The sequence below is a fragment of the Pelmatolapia mariae genome, linkage group LG23 (assembly GCF_036321145.2).
Source record: "Pelmatolapia mariae isolate MD_Pm_ZW linkage group LG23, Pm_UMD_F_2, whole genome shotgun sequence".
Classification (NCBI taxonomy): Eukaryota; Metazoa; Chordata; class Actinopteri; order Cichliformes; family Cichlidae; genus Pelmatolapia; species Pelmatolapia mariae.
The window spans coordinates 32,700,464-32,725,783 of NC_086246.1; the positions used below are offsets into that span (position 1 = coordinate 32,700,464).

At 40.7% G+C, this 25,320-nt stretch overlaps 2 protein-coding genes across 10 annotated transcripts in view; both read left to right on the forward strand.

The window, feature by feature from the left end:
• The first annotated feature begins 454 nt into the window (after window positions 1-454).
• Window positions 455-20,130, forward strand: LOC134620345 (sentrin-specific protease 7). 5 transcript variants are annotated; one of them, XM_063466475.1, is made up of 23 exons: window positions 1,465-1,727; window positions 1,968-2,062; window positions 2,527-2,641; window positions 3,263-3,345; window positions 3,429-3,584; window positions 4,456-4,547; window positions 4,624-4,772; window positions 5,067-5,379; window positions 5,582-5,706; window positions 8,150-8,251; window positions 9,801-9,834; window positions 10,698-10,916; window positions 11,578-11,801; window positions 12,040-12,107; window positions 12,182-12,298; window positions 12,946-13,068; window positions 13,177-13,269; window positions 14,527-14,603; window positions 15,094-15,149; window positions 17,104-17,147; window positions 17,541-17,609; window positions 19,181-19,331; window positions 19,839-20,130. In XM_063466475.1, coding segments are annotated over exons 2-23 (2,568 nt in total). In that variant the 5' UTR covers window positions 1,465-1,727; window positions 1,968-2,060; the 3' UTR covers window positions 19,995-20,130. The 5 variants fall into 5 exon arrangements, with proteins under 5 accessions (XP_063322548.1, XP_065325788.1, XP_063322545.1 ...); XM_063466478.1 differs by lacking the exons at window positions 1,465-1,727; window positions 1,968-2,062 and adding an exon at window positions 455-548; XM_065469716.1 differs by lacking the exons at window positions 1,465-1,727; window positions 1,968-2,062 and adding an exon at window positions 1,132-1,212.
• A 3,008-nt stretch (window positions 20,131-23,138) lies between these two features.
• Window positions 23,139-25,320, forward strand: part of LOC134620306 (uncharacterized) — a 32,756-nt gene continuing 30,574 nt past the window's right edge. For 3 of the 5 annotated variants that reach the window (XM_063466394.1, XM_063466392.1, XM_063466393.1), the window contains exons 1-2: window positions 23,139-23,437; window positions 24,286-24,495. In XM_063466394.1, the coding sequence (XP_063322464.1) occupies window positions 23,359-23,437; window positions 24,286-24,495 (289 nt within the window). In that variant the 5' untranslated portion in view covers window positions 23,139-23,358. The remainder of the gene's footprint in view (window positions 23,438-24,285; window positions 24,496-25,320) is intronic. The other 2 variants (XM_063466391.1, XM_063466395.1) reach the window with 1 other exon arrangement.

Here is a 25,320-nt window from a genome sequence, read left to right on the forward strand (position 1 = left end):
TTGGGGCTCGGATGGCGGGAGCTTCAGTCACCAAGGCCGCCCAGCTTACCGGCGTCTCCATAGGAACAGTGACAAAAGTGACAGCGGCGTACAAGATGCAGGGGAAATCGTCGGTGAGCCGCGTGGGGAACTGCGGGCGGCAGCGCTCATTAGGCGAGCACGACGCACGGGCACTGGTGCAGTTTGTGAAGAAGAACCGCAGCGCCACGCTGGCTCAGGTGACGGAGAGCGTGAACGCTGGGCGGAGCCACAGCGTGTCAGCCAGAACGGTCCGTCGCCAGCTGCACAGGGAGGGCTACTACAAGGAGGTTACGGTGCCCAGAGCCAGTGCCACAGGAAGCCCAGAGGATTGTGGGAATGGTGAAGTAGAGGGAGAGGCGGAGCAGGAAGCAGAGGGACACTCGGATGACGTTGCCACCACCGTCGATCAGACAAGCTAAACCACATCACAGAGCTAAAAACTGACAGACTTATCATGTGACAGGAAGAGGAAGTGTGGCCTCAGCTTTAGCATGTCGAGGAACATGTGAGCAGACCCTGAACAGGAGGTGAGAGTGTTAGTCGCACTCTGCTGATCTGACACAAACAACTTCTAGAATGATCCAGTTTGATCTGGTCTTAGTGCTCCTCCCGAGGACTGAAACACACCTGTTCACCTGCGTACACACGCACGCTCTAAACATCCAGCTGTGCTGGGGTTAAAGGTCAAACCAAAGAACCACCAGCCTGTGAATCACCCAGTCATGTGAACCACCCAGTCATGTGAGCCATTGATCAATCACAGCGATCAATCTCTCACGCGTGGAGGAAGTTCAGTGAAATACATCTTTATGTTTCAAAATAAAACTTTATTTAAACAAGTTTCCTCTGTCTGTCAGCCTCATAAAAGGTGGTATTACTCATCAGTTGACCTTAATGAAAGTGACTTTTGTAGCCTGATTGGCTGTTAAGGTGGTATTAGATACTTTCACCTTCTTGTCATGGAATTGGAAGCTTAAAAGATGATCAGCTGTGAAGATGGAGACATTTTTAATCTGTTCTGTTACTCTAAAGGCTTTTATTTTAAGCTGACCGAGCTAAAGAGGCCACCTGAGCAGGACTTCAGGAACCATGTGAATCACCTCAGCCAATGAAAGAAGAAAACATGTTTGATCACTTTGACCTCTTTTGATTGATTTGTGTTTAGTGTAATTAATTTCATGTTGATAAAAAGTAAGTTCTTCAAAAATGTACAACATTTTAAGCATCAAAATACAACTGTTAAAAAAGGAACTTTATTACGTTTTTTTAATGTTATAGCAGTTAAAATAGTAAAAACATAATGCAAATATTTACAAAAATTAATATTAAGGGACGATATATAACAAAATGAAGTAAAATAATTATAAAATATAAAATATCAATTTATTTGCTGTTTGCATAGTTGTTTTTTATTGAGGGAACAAGAAACCACGTGACGTAATCACGCAGAGTGACGTCGCTACGCTGTGGTTGTTGTTATTTAGCAGTTGTCCTGCTGAGCGTCCAGCCCAAAGAGAAAGAGATGTTTTTGAATTAGTTGGTTAAGCTTAACCGGACGGTGGGACTCCTCCAGCTTCTCCGCCTGCCGCCCCATGAGGCGTCCGGATAATTCAGCGACATTTAACGGAGTCCGCCAGCAGCTAGCTTAGCTCACCGGCTAGCCCCGGCTACTTAGCCGCTTAGCTGGCTCCCCCGGTGGACTTCGGGTTGGTAAATTTATTCCGTTTTTAATTATTTAACGGGTCCACAGTTGTGGTAGCTTTCTGCAGTGAACACCTTACAAATCATTAACGTGTTTTTGAAAATTCGGCGCAAAAATAACCCACCAGCTGTGATAGACGGGGCAAATATATTTAAATTTTCAAATGGACTTTGGTCTGCTCAGCATCGATTTTACAGTAGTTTTATATCGTGTTTACTCGCATATGTTTAAAATTCACTCGCAGGCATAACTTCCGGGATGTTTTTTGATTTGATCTGAACGTTGGTGGTTAGAGTTCCCAGCCCCAGAAGCCCAATATGTGGCCATTCAGAAATGCATGTAAGACTTTTTTTTTTTTTTTTAAAGCAGCTATATTATTCTGAACAGATTAGTTTTGTCTGATTTGTTTGAGGGCTCAGACTACAGATTAATACACATAATAACTACGCTTCAAATTTCCTGAAATCCTTTGTGCGTGGCGTAGCAGTCCTTACCCATATTTATAGAAAAAGTTAGTTTTTAATTACTGTAGGATTCTTTAAGTTAATATTGTTAATTTTTTTAAAGATGCAGGACAGTCATGTGACAAAATCGCTTTAAATCTACTGTTATTTATTTTTTTATTTATACACTGAGTTTGATGATATTCTGCATAACTTGTCCAGTTTTTTAATGGAATTTGGCATAGCGTCTTCTGTACATCCACTTCTCTGGATACAGGAGCTCTATGAGGCGGCTCCTGTACTTTTGCTTGATTGTTTTGTTTTGTTTTTGTCTGGTCTGAGGTATTCGTGTCATTACAGGATGGCATCTTCCTTCAAGATTCCCAAGAAGAAACATCCTCATGGCTCTGACTCCAGTCCCCTAGACATGCAGTCACCTCTGTCCCGTCTCCAGACCTCCACCCCTCGACTAAAGGTGGTATTCCTAAATCTTCCTCATGTCATCCGTTTGTCCCCGTGAAGTGATATTACATTCCTTTAATCCTCCGATTAACCGTTTAAGGTGGTATTAATGATCTGACAGGTTAATTGTTTGGGGTATTCAAAGATGGTGTCTGTAAACTTTCTCATGTTTAACTGTTAATTAGTTGATTAGTCATATGAAAAGCTAATCTACAGTTTTGAGTACTCTTAAGGTGGTACTGCCTCCAGTGAAACCTTCGATATTTAAGGTGATATAGGTTCTTAAGGTGGAATAATTGAAAATTCTGCTTTTAAGGTGACTGATTGGAAGGAGTTGCCCTCATATAGAGTGTGCAGAGTGCATATCAGGATACCTCCACTCCTTCCACTCAGTCACCTTCCCCGCTGAACAGGAGGTAACTCATGAGACACCACTCCTTTTTTAAGGTGGTACCAGCCCACATTCTTGATGTGTGGTGATGATTTATGTTAAGGCTGTTTTGAGTAAGATTGATTTTACTTATGGTGGTATAAGTTGTTGTTTTAAAGTGTCTGACCCATTCAGTCATTTAAGGAAAGGCGCATTTAAGGTGGTATCTAATCAAGCGGTTGTGTTTGTTTGTTTTGTGTGCAGTTTTACGGGAATCAGTCTGGCAGAGGTGGAGCTGACAGGATGCATTCTGGGAATGCTGCGGGCGCTTCGTCAGCCAGACAGAGGTGAGTGCAGCACCCTCTGCAGTCTAAATAGTTCATTACACTTGCCATGAAATGTTAAAAGTAACCGGGTCATTTCCTTGCAGGACGCCGTGTAAGCAGCTCTTAGGAAACTTCAAGACACAGCAGGAACTCAAGAGCCCCATCGGGGGCGGAGCTTCAGACGCCAATCATAGAGCAGCAGGCAGCTGCCAATCACAAGCAGGGCAGAGAGAAGTGACATCAAGCTGTTTGTCAAACAGGTGAGCTTTTCTTTTTGCACTCAATAATTTAACGAGCTGAAGCTGCACCAACATCCGCTTAAAATCATAGACTTCATACCTAAATCTTTTTTTAACTAATTTTATTGTTTGTTTGTTTTTTGGGGGGTTTTAATACAAGTTTTAGGCTACTCTGCATCTCTAATCACAACCTTAATGTTTAGATTTACTAATGTTGACTTATTTGTTTGTACATGTCATTCATTTGAATTGAGAGTTTACAGTTTTTAAAAAATCTTCAGGTATTTAAATTTATAAGCATGATTTATTTTCTACTTAATTTTTTTAAAAAAGTGGTAGTATTTTGTCACATTTCAAATATCTTTCATAAATTTAGTTTCACCCACTGTTTTGTTGTTTTAATGACATTTAATGCAGCGTTTTTATAGAGTTTATATTTTGATATATCCTTTGTGGTGCAATATTTTAATAATATTTTTAGGTTTCTACTTAAATATTTCTTATTTATTTATTTACAACCTAATGTGTTTAGGGAGCATTTCTAAAGATTTTTAGTTATTTTTTATTAGTTATAATATTACAATAAATATTATTAGAATATTATTAATCATGTCCTTATTATTAGTTGGAAAGTTAATTTTTATTTTCTCTAAAATATTTGTAGATTTATTTCATTCTACTTACTATTAAATGTTTCAATATTTCTTTACACGTATTGACAGGTTTCAGATTTTTTTATACTTTAATTCAATGATATTTCATTGGAATTATTTGGTTATTAACTATAATTGTAAAAAAGAAGTTTCTGATATACTTTTAAGTCCTTCATTAGTGATGCAGACTGCGAGATAATTCAAATAATCTCACTGAGTGTCTCTGTTTTCTCCACCAGATGGCGTCCTAAGAGAGCGTCTGACCGGCTGCTGCAGCCTGAGGTGGCTTTAGAGCACATGTCTCCACCACAGAAGAAGAAAGAGCTGTCAGGTTAGCTTTTCACAGGTAGAGAGAGGACTGTCTGAGATTTATTGATCAGCATGATTGATCGTCATTTCCTCTGCAGCTTTGGTCAATAAAAGGATCTCAGTGGACTCTGTGGACTCTCTGGCTGAGTTCAGAGGTGACGAGCATCTTGGGAGTTTGAGTTCTTCTACACTGGGAGACAAAAGGTGGAGGAGAGTTGAGTCTAATGGAGACACTTCTGAGGAGAAGGTAAAGGTCAAAGGTTGCTGCACTTTCACAGTGAAAGTCACAAAAAGTAAAGTCATGAAACTTAAGGGAGGGGAGTTGCAATATTTTCGCAATAAAATCATCAAAGGTTTTTCAGAAAAATAAGGTTTGCAGAGTAGGCAGTATTTTCACAATAAAATTGTTTAGGATTAAACAGGTACACCTGAGATGCAGGAAAAAGTTGCAGAGAATAAAAAAGATTTTATTGTGAATGTTTTGTAAACTTTAAATTTCCTGTTACAAACTGGATCTTCACCTTCGGTCTGATTGCTTCAGAGCGACACAGGAACTCCTCCTGAATCTCCTTTGAAACAACAGACGAAGAACTCTTCTATCTCCAGATTGAATCAAACTTCACCCTCAGGCCTACAAAGATCATCTTCTTCCATCTCCATGGTCTTATCGTCGTCGTCGACGCCAGTAAGGAGGGTGCGACTTGCCTCCACCAGCAATCTGAAGGTCGACGACAGGGAGAAGGAGAGAGAGAGGTGGAGGCAGTTCAAAGAGAAGACTAAGAACAACAGGTCAGCTGTCCTCCACCTCCGACTGAGGACATCCAAACCAAAGCTGAGCCAACCAACTGAGCCGAGTGAGTTTGACTTCCACCAATTATGTGATGGAGTCTAAGTATGTGCTCCATGTTTAGTGAGTGAAATTCTAGGATGTAAATTGGCATTAATTGGAAAATCATGTTTATTTTTCAGCCCCACAGCTTGATGCTTATGGGGGAAAAGTGACGATGGTGACATGATTTGAAGGTTCTGATATCGCTTGTTTGTTTCTTCCTTCAGTCGTGCTGTCCAGTGAGGAGGAGGAGGAGGAGGACGGTGAGGGAAACGGAGACGAAGCAAAGAGGATGTCACATAGCAGCAACCAGGTCGATGAATCTCGTCAGGGAAACTCTGAGAAGGTGCAGGTAGGTAAATAGAACAGAAACAGAGTTTCTTCTTTGGAAGCTCAGGTTTGATGCTTTCTTGCAGAACCAATAAAGTACCGTAACTTTGTTTTATAACATGTTCGACAACAGGGGCTTCAAAATCACTTGGGCATCTTTAATAGTTATTCATGGTGTTCCTCAGGGCTCTGTTTTTGGTCCTCTACATTTACTTTTTATAGCTCAAGGATGATTCAGTCTTTTTTGTCCAGTCTTGGTTTGATTTTCTTTATTTTGTTTTCTTGTCATTTAGCCCAGGTTTAGAGCATGTTTAAGGCGTGTACTTTCAGGACAGAATAAAATGTTCTATCTATAAAGCTCAGAGCACATTGTTGTTTTAAGGTGTACAAATGCTGGTAAAGGCTGTTAAAATATGACATAAGTGTTGTCCTGTAAGAATGCAGAGCGCTGAGGAACAAAGTGATTACCTCTGACTCGTGACATCTGCGATAATTAAACGTCTGTAAGTGAGAAATAAAGGCTGAAGGCTTCATAATAACCTCACCCAGAAGTCAGCCGGGTTGTTCCTCAGATAATCCGAAAAAAAAAGCACAGGGGGGATCTCGCTGGCGGGACAAGCGGCGGTGGCGGCGGCTGCTGCTGCTTTATGAGAGTCACGTTTAAGAACAGCAGGCTTTCATTTCCACCTGCAGCTGCTCAGAAACAGGACGCTGCTTTATGTGGTGCACTCGTGTGACCCACAAATCCGGCATTTTAAAACCATCACTTCATCCACAACAAGCAGACGTTTCAGACTGCCTTTCCAAACAATGTGGTTCTGTTTATTAAGTTTAACAGCAGATGATTAAACCAGGATCCACTTTAACCAAAGGGCAGAGTCTGGGCTCTGCACGGGTCCTTAGAGGTGATGTTTATTAAACTCATGAAATTCAAAGGTATTAAAAGGATTTGGAGCGTGCAGCCAGTGCAGATGTGTTTGCATGCAGTCCACCAGAAACCCAGCACGGTGTTGTGACGTGATGATGGTGTAGGTAGAATGCTGATTGGCTGAAAAGTGGGCTTGGACAGGAAAGAGAAGAACAACAGGGGTCAACAGGAAAAGGAACCAAAAACAGCCCAATGAGACAGAAGGCTACTGCAAGTGACCATTTTCATTGTTTTATCATTAGTGTGATTTGTTTTTGTTACTAAAAGTGTATTAGACTAGTCAGTTATAGAGTGTTGGAAAGTCCTGCAAGGCTCAGCCAAGAACAGTCACAGTTACACTGGCATCAAACCATCAGGTTTAGTAAAATCCAACATGGCCACCTTGTAGGCTCATGAGCAAATAGAAACATTGGAAAGCGTAATGTATGAAGAATGAAAACCAAAATAGAAAGATCCACAGTGAAAATTAAACTAACAAAATCTGCAGTCCCTCCGTGGTTAGATGGACTCCATTATCTTGGACTTCATCCATGTCTCTTTTTCTTTATCTCCTTTGACTTCTTTTGTCTTTGTCTTACTTAAGACATCTTTTTTTTCAGTTTCCTTTTTTTTTTCTCTCCTTTGTCCTGTAATCATCTTCTTCGTCTTGTCTGTCGTCTCCTTCACTATTATCTTTTTCATTGTTTTCTTTGCAGTCGTCTTCATTGGCTTTTTTGTCTTCTCCTCTGTGGTCTTAAATCCAACCAGACCCTGGTCGATGAGCTGCTAAAGTCAGGACTACCCACTGCACTCTGCACAGTCAACAGATTATATTTAATTTGCAACAAGAATTCAATGAATAAAAAGTTTCCAGGAGACTCTTATGAATGACCAAAGATCCATTACCGGTCCAGATCATCTTCCTCTGTCGACCGCTGCCTTTAGGGAGGCACCACATGTGATAATGCGAGTGTTTGATTTGGCAAAGATTTAATAATCTGTGGGAAAAACCGGAAACTTCACAATAATGACTCCGTGTGTGAGGAAGAGTTTGAGCACAGGAGGAAGAATTAATTACAGTTTATGTGTAAATAATCAGATGATGGAGTGTAGAATGGTGAATTCCCCTGATTTAAACTGTTCCTGATGCTGCAGATTAATAATCTCAGTAAGAATCAGATACCTGTGTGGTAATTAGTGCCAGCTGCTGCGGTCTCTCCTGTTAAGATGACCCAGTTTAGCTGCGGGGCGTCCGCGAGCTCTCGGTCGCATGTTTGAGGCCGCGGTGAGTCACCTCGTTTGTTTGTGGCTCTGCGGCCTGTAAATGCTCCTCTAAGCAGATCCAGATTGGACCTGAGTGTTTGTTGTTGTGTTTACAGACTGAACCTGATCCCAGCTGAGAGTCCACCATCTGCTGCACAAACAGTCGCTCGCCCGAGCGTCTGCGGCGCTTTTATTGTTTGCATTGTGTTTTTACTGATCTGTGTGTTAGTGGCTTTTTTCCACTCGCACACATTGTACCTGTGGGCTCACTCTGTCTCTCTGCGCTGTCTGACAGGCTCCCAAACCAGTTCCTGTGACGCCACCATCCTTCCTGCAGCTGGAGTTCGCCTCTCTTCACGCCGGCCTCACGGCTGCAGATGCTAACGGGCCGATTATGGTGAGACAGTTTGTCACAGCTTCACATAAACCTGTAAACCATAAACACGGACACGCTCAGTGTGACGGGACACAGGAGCATCAGTGCTCTGTTATTTGTGATCTATGAGGTGTGGCAGCTTTACTGAGTCACTGTTGTGGGGTCTCTCCTGCCCACAGACAGGAGTGTCACTAACAGCATGTTACAGCTCCTCTTTCCCCTCACACGTTTATTTATGCTGATAGATACATTTTTATTTCTACTCTCAGACCCTCTGCTCTGTTTTCTGACTGTCTCCAAGAACTGCAGGTGTTTTTGTTGGTAGAACAATGAAAATTTCAGATGTTTAAATTAAAATTAAAGGAAAATATGTGACTTTACTCACATGATTGTAAATTTACAACTTTTTTCATTGTAAGAAGTTCAAAATGTCATTTATTGCATTTTTGTCATAAATTTACAACTTTTATCTAAGAGTGTCCAAGTCTTTTCCATCAAATTTACCTGTTTTTTTGAAAAAATATAATTTTTTTTTAATATCTAGGTTTCCCATAAATTCATGACTAAAATCTCAGAGAAGACCTTTGTTATGTGAATGTACACAATAAAATATTCTTAAAAAAAAAAAATTGATATATTTAAATTAACAGCTAAACTTTAGGTATTTTTACTGTGACCCCGTCTCCCAGCTCCAGATGTGCTGAACCCTGTAACATACTGTAATGTTTTGCTGCTGTGAAAATGTGACGTTTTTATTTCGAAGGGTCTAAATGAAGGCACATAATGTTACAATAATGAAACACATTTATTGACTCTTTAAAATCGATACCTCACTGATCTACATTCACGTTTTTAATCTAAAAATAATTTAATAACAATAATCCCAGTACCTTAAACTGGTCACACTGGAGTCAGCGTCACGTGCCCAGCAGGAGCGCTCAGTCATATGATCACATGATCTTTCTCCACAGGCAGTCATGGTTTTCCCTTGTTTAACCTCATGTTTCTGTACATGTTCATGTGTGTACTGCATGTTTGCTGAGGTCAATCTGCGGTGCGTTTGCTGCCAAGCAGTGGCTGTGGGACGTTCCATTGTTTGTGTCCAGCTTCTGTGTTTTTGGGTTTAAAAAAAAAACAAACAACAAAGTTTAACCTTGTTCTTCTTTTTTTCCACATGCTAGTCCAACTTTCTGCTGCTTGCTCTGCACTTTTAATAATCCTACATCTTTTCCAGCATCTTTTATTTTCTTTAGTGTGTGAGGGTGGGATACAAATGCTGAAGCAAAGGTAATACAAGAGCCAGAGCTCAGATGAGAAATCGCCGAACTCTGAGGTGATGAAGCGGCTTTGTTTGTTTCCCCCAAGGTCGTAAACATTTCAACCTGTAATGAGTGATTAAAGGTTCAGTTAAAGCGCTGTTAAAAAGCAGGAGGGGGCAGAGGAGGAGGTCAAGGGGTCAGTGGAGGGTCTGCTCCTGAATGTCGTCTGTTCAACTCGAGTTATATAAACTTTTAAAGTCATAAGCAGCATTTCTTTGTTGTCTAACAGTTTGATCTCTTTCTCTGTTTAGATCACTGAAAGCGGGATCATGATCCCCATGAAAGGTAACTCATCCACCCTCTGGTTCATGTTTTCCACCCACTGATTAGACAGAAACATTAACACTGACACATGCAGTCAGACTCTTTAATGGTTGTCCAAGTGTTATTTTTAGACTTAAACTCACCATTTACTGTTTTAAAAAAATAAATAAATAAAATAAAAAATACACACACACACACACACGTAATGATTAGAAACTGACAATTCTGATTTACAAAGTGCAACGTTTATGATTTCAATCTTACTAAAAAGGCATATTTCATAATTTAAAAGTCATGATTTGGAGATAGATGTCTCGTGAAGGGTCGCAGCTATGGTTTTTAAAAGTGGACATGCTGGATGGAGGCAGGTGAGCCGCTGTGGTGACCTCTAAAGGAAGAAGCTGGAAGAAGCGTTCAGGTGTCTGTGAGGAAAGATGGATGTAGCTTCTCAAACCTGAACGTCTGTTTGTGTAGAAGACTTCTCACTGAGAGCTCAGTAAACACTTAGCTGATGGGTTTGTGGTCTCGGTCTGTGTTTTAAAGCCTTCTTCAATAAAACAGGATGTTCATGTTGTAAATGATGGATTCATTAGTCTTAAAGGATTTAAGGTGGAGCTACCTGTGATTGACAAGTTGCTGTCTCACCTGATTTGTTAAACATGGAGACTGCATCAGTAAAAACACTCGTTTTACTGCCATCTTTTCAACACTTCATTCTTGGAGGTCTCACTGCTCCACAGATGTTATGACCTCCTGTTTTCCATCAGACAGATGTTAGATGATCAGGTGTAATTATGGGTTTAAAGTCACAGTTTATTAGATGAAGATGAGTTTAAAAAGTCAGAATTAGGAGACAAATTAATTCATATTTTTTTTCCTCTCAGGGGTGGAGGAGTGTCAGGTCAGCGTGGTGGCGTCTCAGGTTCGGGGTTACGGCCTGTGGGACGGGGGCGTGGCCCGCGGTGGAACTCTGCTGGCTGGTTGGGAAGGCCCCGCCCCCTCGCTGCTCTTCCTGTGGGTGACAGATGCTCAGGCCAACCTGCTGCAGAAGGAGCTGTCCTCCATCCAGACCTCCTCTTCCTCCTCCTCGTCTTGCTGCTCGGGTAAGGCGAGGGTTAAAGCTCCGGTTGATGTTTGCTCTGCTCAGTTTCCATCACCGCACAGTTTCCACTCAGCTGCTTCCCAGTTTAACTTGCAGCGAGCACTCACTCTGCATCACCAAACCAGCCCGACCTCCACCCAGGGAAACCTGCAGAGTCTGAGGTGGTGTTCAGAGGATAAGGATAACCGGGCTGGAGTCAGTTTATTAGATTCAATTATAAAACTGTTACAGAGTCGAGCTGTTTTCCCCGTGCAGTGATCCATCAGCCTCACACAGGATCTCTGCACACAGCCCAAAATCAAAACTTCACTCTGAGGCTTCACGGAAAATTTACTTTTGCAGCCGTGCAGCGCTGGGCCGGGCCCCTGCCGGCCAATCAGAGGGCTCCATACCCAGCCATCGGCCAATCGTGGCAAGCCGGAGGCATAGTGTACCGATTCCAGCTGTGAGGTCATCTGTACGGGGCCAGAGAGACCTGCGGGTGGAAACAGAGAGAGAGCTGCTGCTGGTGTTTACTGGGAGAATAGAAGAGCTCTCACTGGTTCAACTGGGCTCACAGTGCTCAATGACATCACAGCGCTGGGCTGATCCTGGACCAGTCTGTTTATAACTGGTTTTAATGTCCTCATGTTGGATAACCTGGCATCTCCTGCTCTCTGCAGGTCCTCCATGCTGCTTCATCCTCCTGCTATTGAAGGAGCAGCTGCAGGAGCTCCAGGCCGCCCTGCTGGCCTCCATCCTCGACATGGAGGAGTACAAAGTCGCCACCCCCTCCTCCTCTGAGGGCCCGGCCTCCCCTCTGGACTGGGCCAACGGGCTGCTGCTCCTCCACAGCTGTCCTCCTCCTGTGGACCAGCACCTCCTCAGACTGCTGGGACACTTGACGGTAAGAGATGACTCCTCCTCTCCCTTCACCTCCTCTGAGCTCCTCTGCTCTTGCCATGTCGCTGAACGCCATCAGGACAGACTATGAGACTAAAAGTTATGGTTGAAAACAGATCATTAAATAAAGAGACACAGATTGTAACCTGATACACAAACTAATCAGTGTGTCTCAAAATGTTACTATTAAAGGTCAAAAGTCACAATTAGGTTTAAAGTCACAGATGTGTGTTTCCTGACAGAGGTCGAATCAACTGAGCAGAGGTCAGAGAAACAAGTCCAGCCTAAACTCTGCTGGTCTTCCCACCAGGTAAAACCAGTATAACCAGTATAACCAGGACAAACAGTACGTATATGGGCTTTAACCCTGAGTTTGGTCTCCAGGCTGATTCAGTACCCCGTGGCCCCCTGCAAAGGCCGCATCACCGTGACCAAGGAGGACCTGGCCTGTCTGGACGCTGGCGAGTTCCTCAATGATGTCATCATCGACTTCTACCTCAAGTCAGTTTGTCCACTTGTCCTTGCTTCCTTTGCTTTTTGCTTTCTTTACATTCCTCCCCTCTTTCCCTGCCCCCTAACCTCTTGCTTCTTCTTTCTTTTCCCTCACGCTTTCCTTCCTTTCTACCTTCTCTACATTCTTCCTTCTTTCTTTCATTTCTTCACTTCCTTTTCTCCTTGATCCCTCCTTCATTTCTTCCATCCCTCCATCATCCTTCTTTTTTACTTCCTTACTTTCCTCTTTACTTCCTTCCCCAATTTCTTCTTCCTATCTTCTTCCCCTCCTTTCACTTCTTTTCTTCTGTTTTTCCTTCCTTCTTCCCTCATTCCTTACCTCTTTCCCAGATTCCTTCATTCCTTCCATCCAGCGTTCTTCCCTTCCTTCATCCACTCGTCCTCATCCCCTTTTTTATTCTTCCTTCCTTCTGCCTTCATTTCTACTTTACTTTCCTTCTTCCCTCTTTACTTCCCTCTCTCATTACTTCCTTCCCTCCTTCCTTCTTTTTTCCCTATTCCTTCACTGTTTTCTCCCCCCAACCCTGATTCCTTCTCCCATCCTTCCCCCGCCCACCCCCCTCAGAGGTTTCAGAGGTTGTAGTAGCTGTTGGTCACCTGCAGGGGTCCCCCTCCCCTCCTTCTGTGTGCTGCAGGTATCTCCTCCTGGAGGGCGTTGGCGGCTCGGTGGCTGAGAGGAGTCACATCTTCAGCAGCTTCTTTTACAAGCAGCTGAGCAGACGGCGAGCGGCCGGCGAGGGCACCGCCCCCTATGTCCCGTACGAGCAAGCGTGTGCATCTCTTTTAAAAAAAAAAAAAAAAAAAAAAAAAAAAAAGGTGTGCGAGGTTTCAGATGTTTGAGTGTCTCTGTGCTCATGTGTCCTCAGTGACCGTCATACGCGGCACCAGCGGGTGAAGACGTGGACTCGCCACGTGGACATTTTCACCAAAGACTTCCTGTTCGTGCCTGTCAATCAAGAGTAAGTCCCTCTCCTCCTCCACCTTCACAGTGGCGCTGTGGTCAGCTGGAATAAAACCTCCTGGAGCCGCCCGCGCTGACCTCAGCTCCTCGCCCCACATTCAGAGACGCCACTTTTCAATAAAAGCTGCACTCGAGCACCTCATCAGCGCGCGTACCTGCCAGCTGGCCGCACGTGATGGCTTTACCAGAGACGCTTCCTCCACTGTCGCTCCACTCTGACCCCAGGCCCCGCCCCCCCTCAGGGTCCTCATTAACATCCAGACCTGCTCAGGACATCTTAAACCTCAGGCTGCTTTTACGGCATCTTTGCACCATTCCTTTGTGTTTTTAACGAGGCCAGGCGACATTTTACCTCCACACTGAGAATATTTTCAGAGGCGCAGTGTTAATGTGGCACCTTCATACGTTCATACAACAGATATCCACATGAAATACTCAGGCCTGAAAAACACATTAAACTCTGGGGGGTTTTTTTTTTTAAAAAGGGGGGGAAAAAAAGTGCAACCAAATCAGTTTAACTCCCACTCAGAGTCACAACCACAGAAAAAACCTGGCTTTGTTTTCCTCTGGCCAGCTCTCAGCACCAACGTCACAGTTTCAATAATGTCCCATTATTAATCATTATAAAATGGAGACTAACATTTTTTTTTTTTTAATTATTATTACTCCATTTTTTTTTACGTTATTTCATTATTTTTAAAAATGTTTTTATGTATTTTTTTTTGTTTTAAAGTATTCTTACTATTCTTTCTGTTGTTTTGTTTATTTAATTATAAAAAATTTTAGGCGTTTTTTATGTGATATTTGACAATTTTAGGCCATTTTTCTTTTGGTTTTGTGCCATTTTTATGCATTTTTTGGGGGGTTTTCTTTCTTCTGGGACATAAATTTTTTAACACATGTATTTATTTGGTAGCCACTACTTTTTTTTAATTTTTAATTAAATTTTAATTCAATTATTTTTTTTTATTTTTTACTGGTATTTTATGAAACTTTTTAGTGCAAAATGTCCATTTTTCTTTTCTTTGACCTTTTTATTTATTTTGTATAGTTTTGTTTTCTTACACATTCTTTTTTTTCTCTGTACAAGCTCAGTTGTACCACATTTTTCCAGTCTTGTCTTTTTTTCTTTTTTTCTTTTTTTTTTCTTTTTAAATATTTAAAGCCTGAGTGTGTGTGTGGGTGTTTTTAGCTTTGGTTTTGGGTTGTTCTGCCCATCTCTCCTCAGCTGTATGTTGTGGTTTTGTGTTGGCAGAGCTCACTGGTACCTGGTGGTGGTGTGTTTCCCAGGTCTGGAGGAGGCTCGGTACGAGGAGTTTCAGAGGCGAGCAGGTGAGCTGACCTGGTTTTTGTCTCGGTGGCTGAATGAAAGCTGTCTGGTGGCTTCGGTCACGTTCAGCAGAGCGTCTCTAATGGGCACCAGACATACTGGTGTTTACGTCCCTCTGGGAGGCAGCGTTTTAGGGTATTTGGGGCACGATGTTCGCCAGCGCTGATTAAAACACCATGCTCGAAGTTGACACCCAAAATTAAAGGATTAAATGTTCCAGACTTAAATATGTTCTCCACTAAAGACCCATTTGGACATTTCTGAATCTTTATTGTCTATAAATCAGCTCGTAGTAAACTGGAGGTCACATCTGGTTCATCATCTGTGCTCATTTCTCCTTTTTTTTTTTTTTTTTTTTTTTTTTTTAACCATCTTTCCGTTTCATTCATTGATCTTCATTTTTTTTCCTTTGGTGTTCTATGTTTAACCTCACATGTAGTTTTATTTAGAGCTGCTCGTGAAGACGTGAACGTGTTTTTGTTGTCGTTGCAGGGAAATCCGGAGCTGGGGGAAAGCCAAACTCTAGTCTCGTGTCGCAGCAGCCACCAGTAAGTTCATACACTGTCATTGATTTCAGTGTGGTGTAAATATCCACTTGTGTCACGACCACAGAAAGCCGGTCACATTCAGGTTGCGACATGGGTGGGTCTAAAATGTTTCTTAACTTTGAGGTGAGCAACTGAAGCTGGAATGATGAGAGTGAAAGGATAGCCTTGACACACATGTAAATGCATCACATGGTTACCTAGGCTACCAGTGTTATGTAATGGCTGTGCGCAGGCAGGAATAGGACCCAAAGTGCAGACTCACGGAAACGAAACGTGAACTCAAAACAGCTTTAATGCTGAACTCAAAGTAACAAACTTCTAAAGCACAAACATTAACGCAGGCAGGAAAACAAAACACACAGCATGAGTGAGGGTAGATAAGAGTAGATCGCGACACTGACAAACTGAAACACAGGGCTTAAATACACAGAGGGAGCAATCAGGGAATGGGTAACAGGAGGGAAACACAGCTGGGGCAAATCAGGCCTAACGAGACAAGGGGAAGCAAAACCAGATACATTAACATCAGACATGGACCTTCAAAATAAAACAGGAAACCTAACACAGACTGACACGCAGGCACTGCAACAGAGGGAACAGAGACGTGGGACCAGGGCAGACACAGACACTGACTGGACACGGGGATATAGCAACTAAGGATTACACAGAGACATAAACCATAAGACAGAACTCTAACAAAGAAACCAAAGACTAGAAATGATAAATAATATAATAAACTCAAAACCCTGGGTCAACTACCCAGGCATCCTAACAACCAGAGCCTGAAATGTCCACTGGCAGCTGGTCAGCAACAAATAACCATTTTTTCAGTATTACCTGCTCAGTCAGGATTCTAAGTGTTCTGAGCTGATCTGAGAAAGTGACGTCAACAGACTCCATGTCACTGATTGGCTAATCAATGGTGTCACTCGATGAGTCGTGAGTGTCTCTTAATAAAAAAAAAAAAATGCCATTTTTGAAACCTGGCAATGGGGAAACTTACTGAAAAAAAAAAACAACCAACATATACTGTGACTGTAAGTACAGGACTGATTTCATAGGCACTTTATTTATGGCAATTACACTTTAATTATAATCCACATATACTGTAAGTACAGTGTAAACATACTGTAATTATAGATCAGGTCCACTGATTACACAGACTGATGAGCAGTAACTTTATTGTAATAATAATAATAATAATACATTTTATTTAAAAATAGCGCCTTTCAAAGCACCCAAGGACACTGTACAACAAATAAAAACACAAAAACTGGAAATATACACAATAATAAGAATAACAGATAAAAGTTAAGAGCATACAGAGGTTTAAACATAAGCAATTTTAAACAGATGAGTTTTGAGGGTGGACTTAAAAAGAGGGAATGAACTAATATTTCTGAGGTCAGGGGGTAAGGAATTCCAAAGTCGTAATTGTAATTAAACTTGAACTTGACTACCCTTTAATTACCGTTTAAATATACTTTTTCACTTTAGGTGTGAAGTTGATTGTAGTAAACTGTAATTACATGTGAAAGTTACCACTGATTTCACAGTAATTAAGCAGTACCTGGTATTTAAAGTGTAAGTACAGACTGTAAATCCACCAAACTACAGCAGGTGTCCTCAGTCTGTGGAGGGTTTCCACCTCTACACTACAATAAATTACATATTTATTTATATTTATGTAAAACTGATCCTCTCTGAGATTTCACGCTGCACATTCATTAGTTCACACAGTTTATTTGGCTCAGATGATCAGTTCAGTGTTGAATCTTCTAGTGAGATCTGTTTGGGAAAACATGGGCTGACCTTTGTGTTGAATGTGAAATGTGATGGTTAGTTGATGCTGCTGAAGAGGAGGAGATGTAGCGTTCTTTACAATCACTGAGATGTTTTTCTCCGTTATTGTTTTAAAATCCTGGGTTTGAGTAACTGTGTTGTGTGTTTGCAGGAGTCCAGTGAGCAGGGCTGGAAGAAGGACACAGTCTTAAAGAGGTCAGAGTTCACCCACGTGAGATTTTACATCGAAATCAATCAGAAATGATCAGATTTTATTCTAGTTTTTTTATTTAACCTGCCACTTTTTCTGTACATATGACAGATTTTATCAAGTTTATACATCATTTCATTTCAATCACGGAGGTTTCTGTTCCTTATTTTACCAGACACATGTCAATGATGTTGTTTCTTTTCATGTTTTTCTTCAGTTTATTTGCTTTTTCTTATTACTTTTGTGACATTTCATGCAGATTTCCATTTTTTTCCCCAGTTTTTATTCCTTTTTTGTTCAGTTTTTTTTATATTTGTGGACCGTTTTCATTTTTTTTGTATTATTTGCAGTTTGTCCAGTTTCCTTCCATGGTTGTGTAACACTGTCATCGTTTGCAGGCCGTGCCTCCTGGTCATGGACTCACTGAAACTGTCGTACCACGACAACGTCTGCAGACTCATCAGAGAGTGAGTTCCACCTCAGCACGCACAGAGGACAGAAAACAAACCAAACCCACATTTATCAGTAATGTTATATTAGTTTTTAATGAAATATTTAATATTAATATAGTTAACACAATTAAAATATTTTTAAAGCAATTTCTAAAATAATTGTATAATTTGTTTTATTTCCAATGTAATAAATTGTTGAAAATATTTAGGATCCCATAAAAATATGAAAAAAATTATATACTGTATTTTCCACACTATAACGCGCACTTAAAATCCTTTAATTTTCTCAAAAATCGACAGTGTGCCTTGTGTATGAATTCTGGTTGTGCTTACTGACCTCGAACCGATTTTATGTGGTACACAGCGCTCAAAAATCTGTCAAAAAATGTTTTAGTACGACTTTGGTAAGCTACGAAGCCGCACCGCTTGATGGATTGTTGGAGCATTACAGCTACTGTAGTCAGGAGCCTCGCAGAGTAATCTGGGTCCAAAACTCCGTCCGCCTCAGGTCCCAAAGTCAAACGAACACTGCAGCATAACTGAGAGTGAAAAACTGTCTAAATTCTTTCATCTTTAATAAAATGATCAGTGTTGCTGCTTTAACAGGTGTAACAATTAAGTTTAACATCCAGGCATCCATGAAAACAGAATTTATTAAATTTAATGGGAGTTAGAAGTTAGCAGGAAGTTAGCTCGCTAGTTTCCACCTAAACATGATATACCATGTTCTGACTGAGAGATTTATGAAAGAATTAAAACGTACAGCTCTGCTATCACTTCCAACATAAATGAAGACAAAACTAAACAGCAGTGACTTTTTTTAGGGTTGCTGAAGTTGGGCTAGCTGGTATATAATGAAGTGTTACATGATGGTTAGCGACACAGCTATGTTAGCATAACATAAACACAGTAAAGCTGGTGGATGAACGCTAACTTTTTACCACTCAATAAAAGTTCCAGAGGGTTCCCGATGTTAGGGACAAATGCAATCTGATGGCAGGATGCTGTAAACGGATCAAACTTCAGTCAGGAGAAACAACAGAGATAATCCATCCACAATACGAGGTTAGTCATTAATATACAGCAACAACATGGGAATAGAGCAGCGAGAGAATTCAACATTAATACATCAATGGTACGGAAGTGGAGGAAGCAAGAAGAATAAGTTGAGTAAAGTTTGACTTATTTGACTGTTTTGTTTTGCTTAATGCGCCTTATAATCTGGTGCGCCTTATGGTCTGAAAAATACGGTAATATTATTAAATGTAATAATATTATATAAAGAATTAAATAAAAGTACAAAAATTAAATAAATAAATAATGAAAGAAATGCTTAATACATGCACCAAAAATTAATTAAAAGCTATTATGATGTCAACACAATCACCTAAGTCAATGTCAATTGCAAATAAATAAAGTGAGGGAATATTATTGATCAGCTGATCACATTCAGACTTAGTTTCACTGAGTAAAAATCTTTGGGGTTTTATGTTAGCGTCACAGTTGCTTTCACGTCCCTGTGGTATTTGAACATATTTAACTGTGACCCACCGAGCTGCAGGGTTAAAGGTCCTCGCTCTGTTCAGCTACCTGCAGGTGGAGTGGGAGGTCCGCAGGAAGTCGCCTCGTCTGTTCACGTCCGACACCATGAAGAGCTTCAACTGCAGAGTCCCTCAGCAGGACAACAGCAGCGACTGTGGACTCTACCTGCTGCAGTACGTCGAGAGCTTCCTACAGGTGAACACACACACACACACACAGGTGTGAATATTTTTAACAAAATATTAACAAAAGATATAGAGAACAAAAGAGTAATAAACTGTGTGAAGCATGTCAAGAATGTATTTAATTATCTAGAAACAATAAATTGTAATTATAAAAATGTAAAAGAAAATCTCCAAATAATTATTTATTTTTGGCATTTTTTTTTAAATAAATTGTATCAGAATAATATTTACCACACAGTAAAAATTCTATTAAAATATGTGAAAAATAAGAACATAAATGTGTAAAATCACAGAATGATGCTGATAAAGAAAATATTAATTAAATTCCTTTTATTTGTTATGTTTTTGGGGGTAAATGTGTTGAATCGTATTTCAAGTGCACTTTTCTGACATTATGACTAAAAATAATATTTGACGTGCTTTTTTTCGCGTCGTTCTGTTATCATCTTCATGGTGTGCTTTGTCTGATGTCCTGATGGTCTGAGGCTAAATCGAGCTCTCTGATTGGCTCCTCCAGAACCCTGTGGTGCACTTTGACATCCCGCTGCGGTTGGAGAGCTGGTTTCCGCGGCAGCGAGCGCGACAGAAGCGCGATGAGATCCGGAGTCTAATCATGAGTTTGCACCAGAGTCAGCTGAAGGAGGAGGAGCCAAAACCGTCGCCGAGCCGCTAACTCTCCACCGCCGCTGCTGCTGCTTCATTGACTGCTTCCTGTTTCACTCAGTCAAACTATATGTCTGTGAATGTACATAAATTTATACTGACACTTCCTGGTTTTTAAAATAAAAGTATTTATTTAAATTTTACAATGTGAGGCTCTTATTTTGAAAGCCTGGAGCTGGCGTGCTGCAGAGTGAAGCGTGTAATTGATGAATTAATTGGTAATCAGTTGTGAGTGAAGTGAGGAGAGTGTGTCCTTGGTGTTTGTCTAAGCTGGGGTCAGAGGTCACTGGGTTACTACCAGTGAGTGTCTTGGTGTTTTCTAGCATTCTGACTTCTTTAATTCACTTTTTAAATTTATTTTCCTCCGTTTCTTCATGTTTTAGTCGTCTCCTGTTCGGACATGATGCGATGTTTTTATTTCTGTGTCTGTGTAAAAACATGTTTATGTCTGCTTTTGTGTGCGTTCGATTGTATGGGCTAGTTGGGTAATCTCTGTGGTTTTAGCCAAGCGCCCCCCCACTGAGAACCAATCAGCTTACCGCTTATTAAGTGGATCAGACAGGAGGGGGCGCCGGCCTCAAGGAGGGCTTATACATTTAAAGACAGGAGCGCCACAGTAGAGGCCAAGATTAGTGGATGAGCATAATGACCGCTAATTACTCACCTCTATGGAGCCCAAAAAAACTTTTAACTGAGGTGGGATGCACCATAGAGCCGCTGCATGCCAACGTAACGGCTGTCAGAAAACTGAGAATAAAGTTTTCTAACCAAAAAAAACTTGTTAAAATTTAAAAACATTAAAGACACCTTAGAAATGTCGGCCTGTACTCTCCTGGCCTAAATGTGTTTGTTGTCTGGCCTTGGTCTGACATCAGTTCAGCCCAGTTTGGTCCCTTTTTGGTTCCAGTTGACTCTGGTTAGGGAGCCCCTGACTCCTGAGTCATAGTCCAGCCCAGTGTGGCCCTCTGTTGGTCCCAGGCTTGGATGGACTCTGGTATCTCTTACATCTAGACTTGGTCCAACCCTCTTTTGTTCGGGTCTTGGTTCTGGATGTAATGGGGCTCTGTTCTGTCTCTTCTCTGGTTCTGGTCCTGGTTTGACTCTGAACTGATTGACTGACCTTTTTTTTTTTTTTTTAAGACCGTAGAACCGGCTAATCTTATCGATGGGAGGTTGAGATTAGACAGATTTATGGCCCCTATGACACCTCCCAAAATAATAATAACTGAGCCCTGAAGACGGAAAACTGGAAGTCATAGCTCGAATAAATCCTTCTCCGTTTGTTGTCATTCAACCTGCATGTTTCTTTAGGTTTCTTCACTATGTCTGTAGAAAATATCTATATGATAAAATAGGTCATGTAAAGATAATAATACATATATTTTTTGTATATTTCATGTAAATTATGTTAATATGGACATGTGACATGTAATGCAAAATTAAGTGGTTTGATTTTTTTTGTCATGTATTGTAGTTTTTTTGTTTTGTTTTGTTTTTTGTTATTGACTGCAAAAAATGTTAAAATACAGAACGATTTTGATTAAAATGGTATTGAAACCGATTGTGGGCTTAACCTTTAACATGTTAGCACGTTCTGCTGAAATCATAAAAAATGCAATGAATAAATCATTTAAACCTTATGGATAATCTGAAAAATGCAAAACCTAACAAAGTAATCTGAGTAAAGACTGATGACTGGGTTATTCATGCTCTCAGGAGCTTTTGAGAATTTATTTTATATTTAGTGTCACTTAAGTGTTTGTTTTTTCCTTTCTTTTTTTAAATGACTGTGAAGACTGTAATGTTACTCAAGGAAAAATAAACATATGACATATTTATGGTTGTCACTGCCACCACTGACTTCATCTGGATTTAAGATGGATGGATTGTACTGAAACCATGTACTGGTTGGATTTTGGCTGCAATCTAGCTGGAATGTTGCTGATTTCTGACTGGATTCTGCTGGAAAATTTGAATCAGTGGACATAACCCCAGACAAATATGTACAGGATGCATGGTCACTTATACAACCAGTCAATTCAGATGGATTGACTGGATTATGGCTACATTCTTTGAGTTTTCATTGTAATCTGGCTGGATTGTGGCTGGAATCAGACACTAACTTTGTCCTATTGGATCAGAAATGTGACTATAAAACACCACTCAACGCAACCACTCAATCTCAGCTCAGTCGCTGGATTCTTGTATGATGCATTCTAGATACAAAGCTGCCTTAATGGACTTGATCCCATAAATATAAATAGAAGACTAATTTAGGGTCATTATTAGAATCAGACTTGTTAGTATTTCACCAGGCTGGAGTGTAGATGTATTCAGACAGCAATTCTTTTCTTAGTGGAGAGGAAATGTATGGAGCTCTAGAAAATAAATGCAAGATATTTTAAACATAACAATCACTGAGCTAAAAATGGAACCAGACTAGACTTTGGTAGGATTCCATCTGAATTCAGACTGGTCTCAGACTGGATTATGGACCTATTCTGGTTATTGATTTCTGATGCAATCTAGCTGGATTATTGCTGGATTGTACATTGATTTTGACTGACTTGTGGTGCATTTGAGTTGGATTGTAGCTGGAATCAGCCAGCGACTTTGTCTTAGTGGAAATGAAATGTGCTCCTAGAAAAATAAAGGAAAGGATCATTTATGGTCATCATCGTTCTGGCTGATCCACAGAAGAACCTTTCCTTCACAAATGTCAGTTGTTTTGGTGGAACTTCATTTTATTTTAAGGAAATTACCTTTTTTGTAGAAGATTTATTTTAATGATAATGTATCTTGGACTTTAAAGAGCTGCATTTGAGCACAAAAACAAAATAAAATAAACTGGATTATCTGACAGGGCTTCATAATTATTATTTTTTTCAGTCATTTGTTAGTTAGGATTATTTTCTGTTTCTCTCAGCATGGTTGTGGTGGTTAATGTTGTTACCTAGGTCTGGATTTAACCTGTCGCCTCACATTTTCTTGGACTTAACTCTATATTTTACCACTAAGTTTTAACCCTGAGCACTGTCTCCTTGCCCGACACAGCCTGTTTGTTTGATTTCCTACTGACTGGCCCGTCGCACCATGGCTCTGACAGTCATCCACTCCAGCAGCTTAACAGATAGGATTAGAGCGAAGAGGAAAAAAATCTCCGGCAGCAGCAGCAAAGTCCCATCTGCTCACCTGAGAGGAAGCGGCCTGCAGACAACACACACTTTAGGACCTCTTTTGTCTTCTCTTTTTCGGTTTCTTCTGCCATGAGATCTGGTGGATGGATGAGCAGGAAGCTGCTGATGAGCTGAGAACGTGGAAATAAGGAGCAGCGAGTCCGGGGTGGATCTTTAGGGGAGGTGTTTTTTTGAGAAATGGCTGGAAAGTGTGGGAAGCTGGTGCTGTGGGTGCTTGGGGCCATGCTGCTTTCATGCTGCTTGTACATGGAAACAGGTCTGTATGTTGATGTTATTAACAGTTATTTCTTTCCTTTTATTGATAAAATGCCCTGAATGATAGTGCTGCTTTACAAAGTAAAAGCACAGTGTCATCAGCAAAATATCACAGTAAAAGTCATGACCGATGTATCACATGCTTTGATTTTAATAAAAAATGTTCTAGTATGAGCTGAAGCATTGCATAACAGGGGAAAAACAGCACCATCAGTCAAGTAAAAGTTTGGAGTAGCACTAATTCTATTTACTTTGATCAGATTATTGATCCTGACGCATCAAATCTTCAGTAGTGTTTTCCTGCTGGAGCCATTTTAATCAGCGGCTCCTAATCCTCCTAATGGGGGAGGTTTGGCCCTCAAATGGGCCGTCAAAGGAAGACCAGTGACACATTAAAAATGGGAAGGATGGGATAGAGTTTAAGGAGTAAAATACAATAGAATTATACCTCTGGTACTCAGTGTGGTAACTTTTACTATGTTACAATGAAGTCAAACTCAAACTGCAACAATAAACTTTGTCTTTTGGGTAACTTCCACAATTATTGAAATGACATTGTATGAGAAATTTAAGTGTCTGCTTCTTTAAAATCAACTGATTTATCAACTAGTCAATCAACAGAAGGCTATTTGGCAAATATTTTGATTAGGTGATTATAATTTAAAGCACTGTTAATTCCGGTCCTAACAGAAATAAAATAAAAAACCTGACAAAAACAGAACCTATAATTTGTTTTTAAATATGAAGTAACTTTAAGGTAACAGTCAGGTACCTGTAAAGCAGTACCATGTACTTTAGCTGTCCTTAATATTAAGTATAAAGCAGCACTAATATTAATTTAAACCACAGATGCCACCTTTGAGCTGGAGGTGGGTTTGGAGGAGAGTGGAGAATCTACAGGAGAGCCAGTGGCGGGCTCTGATGAGTTGTTATACAGACGACACGCCGCTCTAACTCGAAGGAAGAGGGACATCTTGTTTCCCAGCGGAGTCAAGCTTTGCTCTCAGGAGACGTTCGACCAAGCTATTGCGAACCACCTCAGCTACTTCCATCTCAGAGGTACGTCTCTCCGCCCATCTGCACTTCTTTCGATTCACCTGCCTTAATTTTGATATTTGTGCCTGCAGGCGACAAGGTTTTCCCCTTCATCTTCTCTTCAAAGCTAGAGCGTTTTCACTCAGGCTCTGATCCAAGCATAAGCTTAAGCAGCAAGTCTGCTGTCACCTCTGTGACAGAGGTCAGAGGTCATGCAACGCCAGATGCACTGTTTCTTAACAAGCCGATCAGCTCGTTTGGCCTTTTGGTTTCAGTTCTGTCAATTGTGTTGAGTTGCTGGGATTTTCTGAGCAGATTTAAAGCATGAGTCAAATCTCTACTTTAATCAAGTTTATCACTCTATATCAATCAAAAAACATCTCTCTGTATTTAAGTCTAGCTATGGCTTAGGCCTTAACACAACAACACAGACATAAGCACTTAAAGAAACCACTGAGTAAAGCTCACATGGTTCCAAGGTGAACAATCAGCTTCAAACCTTTATTACAGTGAAAACATGTCTCTGTGTGTCCTAGTCTCTATTTGGGTCAAAAGAAACAGAACAATCATTAAAAAGTTCAGATTTTTTTTTAAATAGCAGCAACATGAGCCAAAGCAAACTGGACCAACACATGAGCTAAATTAACTTTATTGCTGTTACAACAAATGTTGGCAGGAGTCATGCAACAGGATTTAACACAATGCACTCAAATACACAAAGAACCACAAATACAACAGCTTCGTAATTCATCTGTCTCATAACCTGAACATATTAAAATAATACAATGATCAGTAATAATGGGAAAGAAAAGCCCAAAGTAAACACAACAGGGAAGGTTTCAGAAACAA

Coding starts and splice junctions, on each gene's coding strand:
- LOC134620345 (XM_063466475.1), top strand. Junction 8,252..9,800: donor ATGCTAACGGGCCGATTATG/GTGAGACAGTTT, acceptor TTCTCTGTTTAG/ATCACTGAAAGCGGGATCAT. Junction 13,069..13,176: donor GGCACCGCCCCCTATGTCCC/GTACGAGCAAGC, acceptor ATGTGTCCTCAG/TGACCGTCATACGCGGCACC.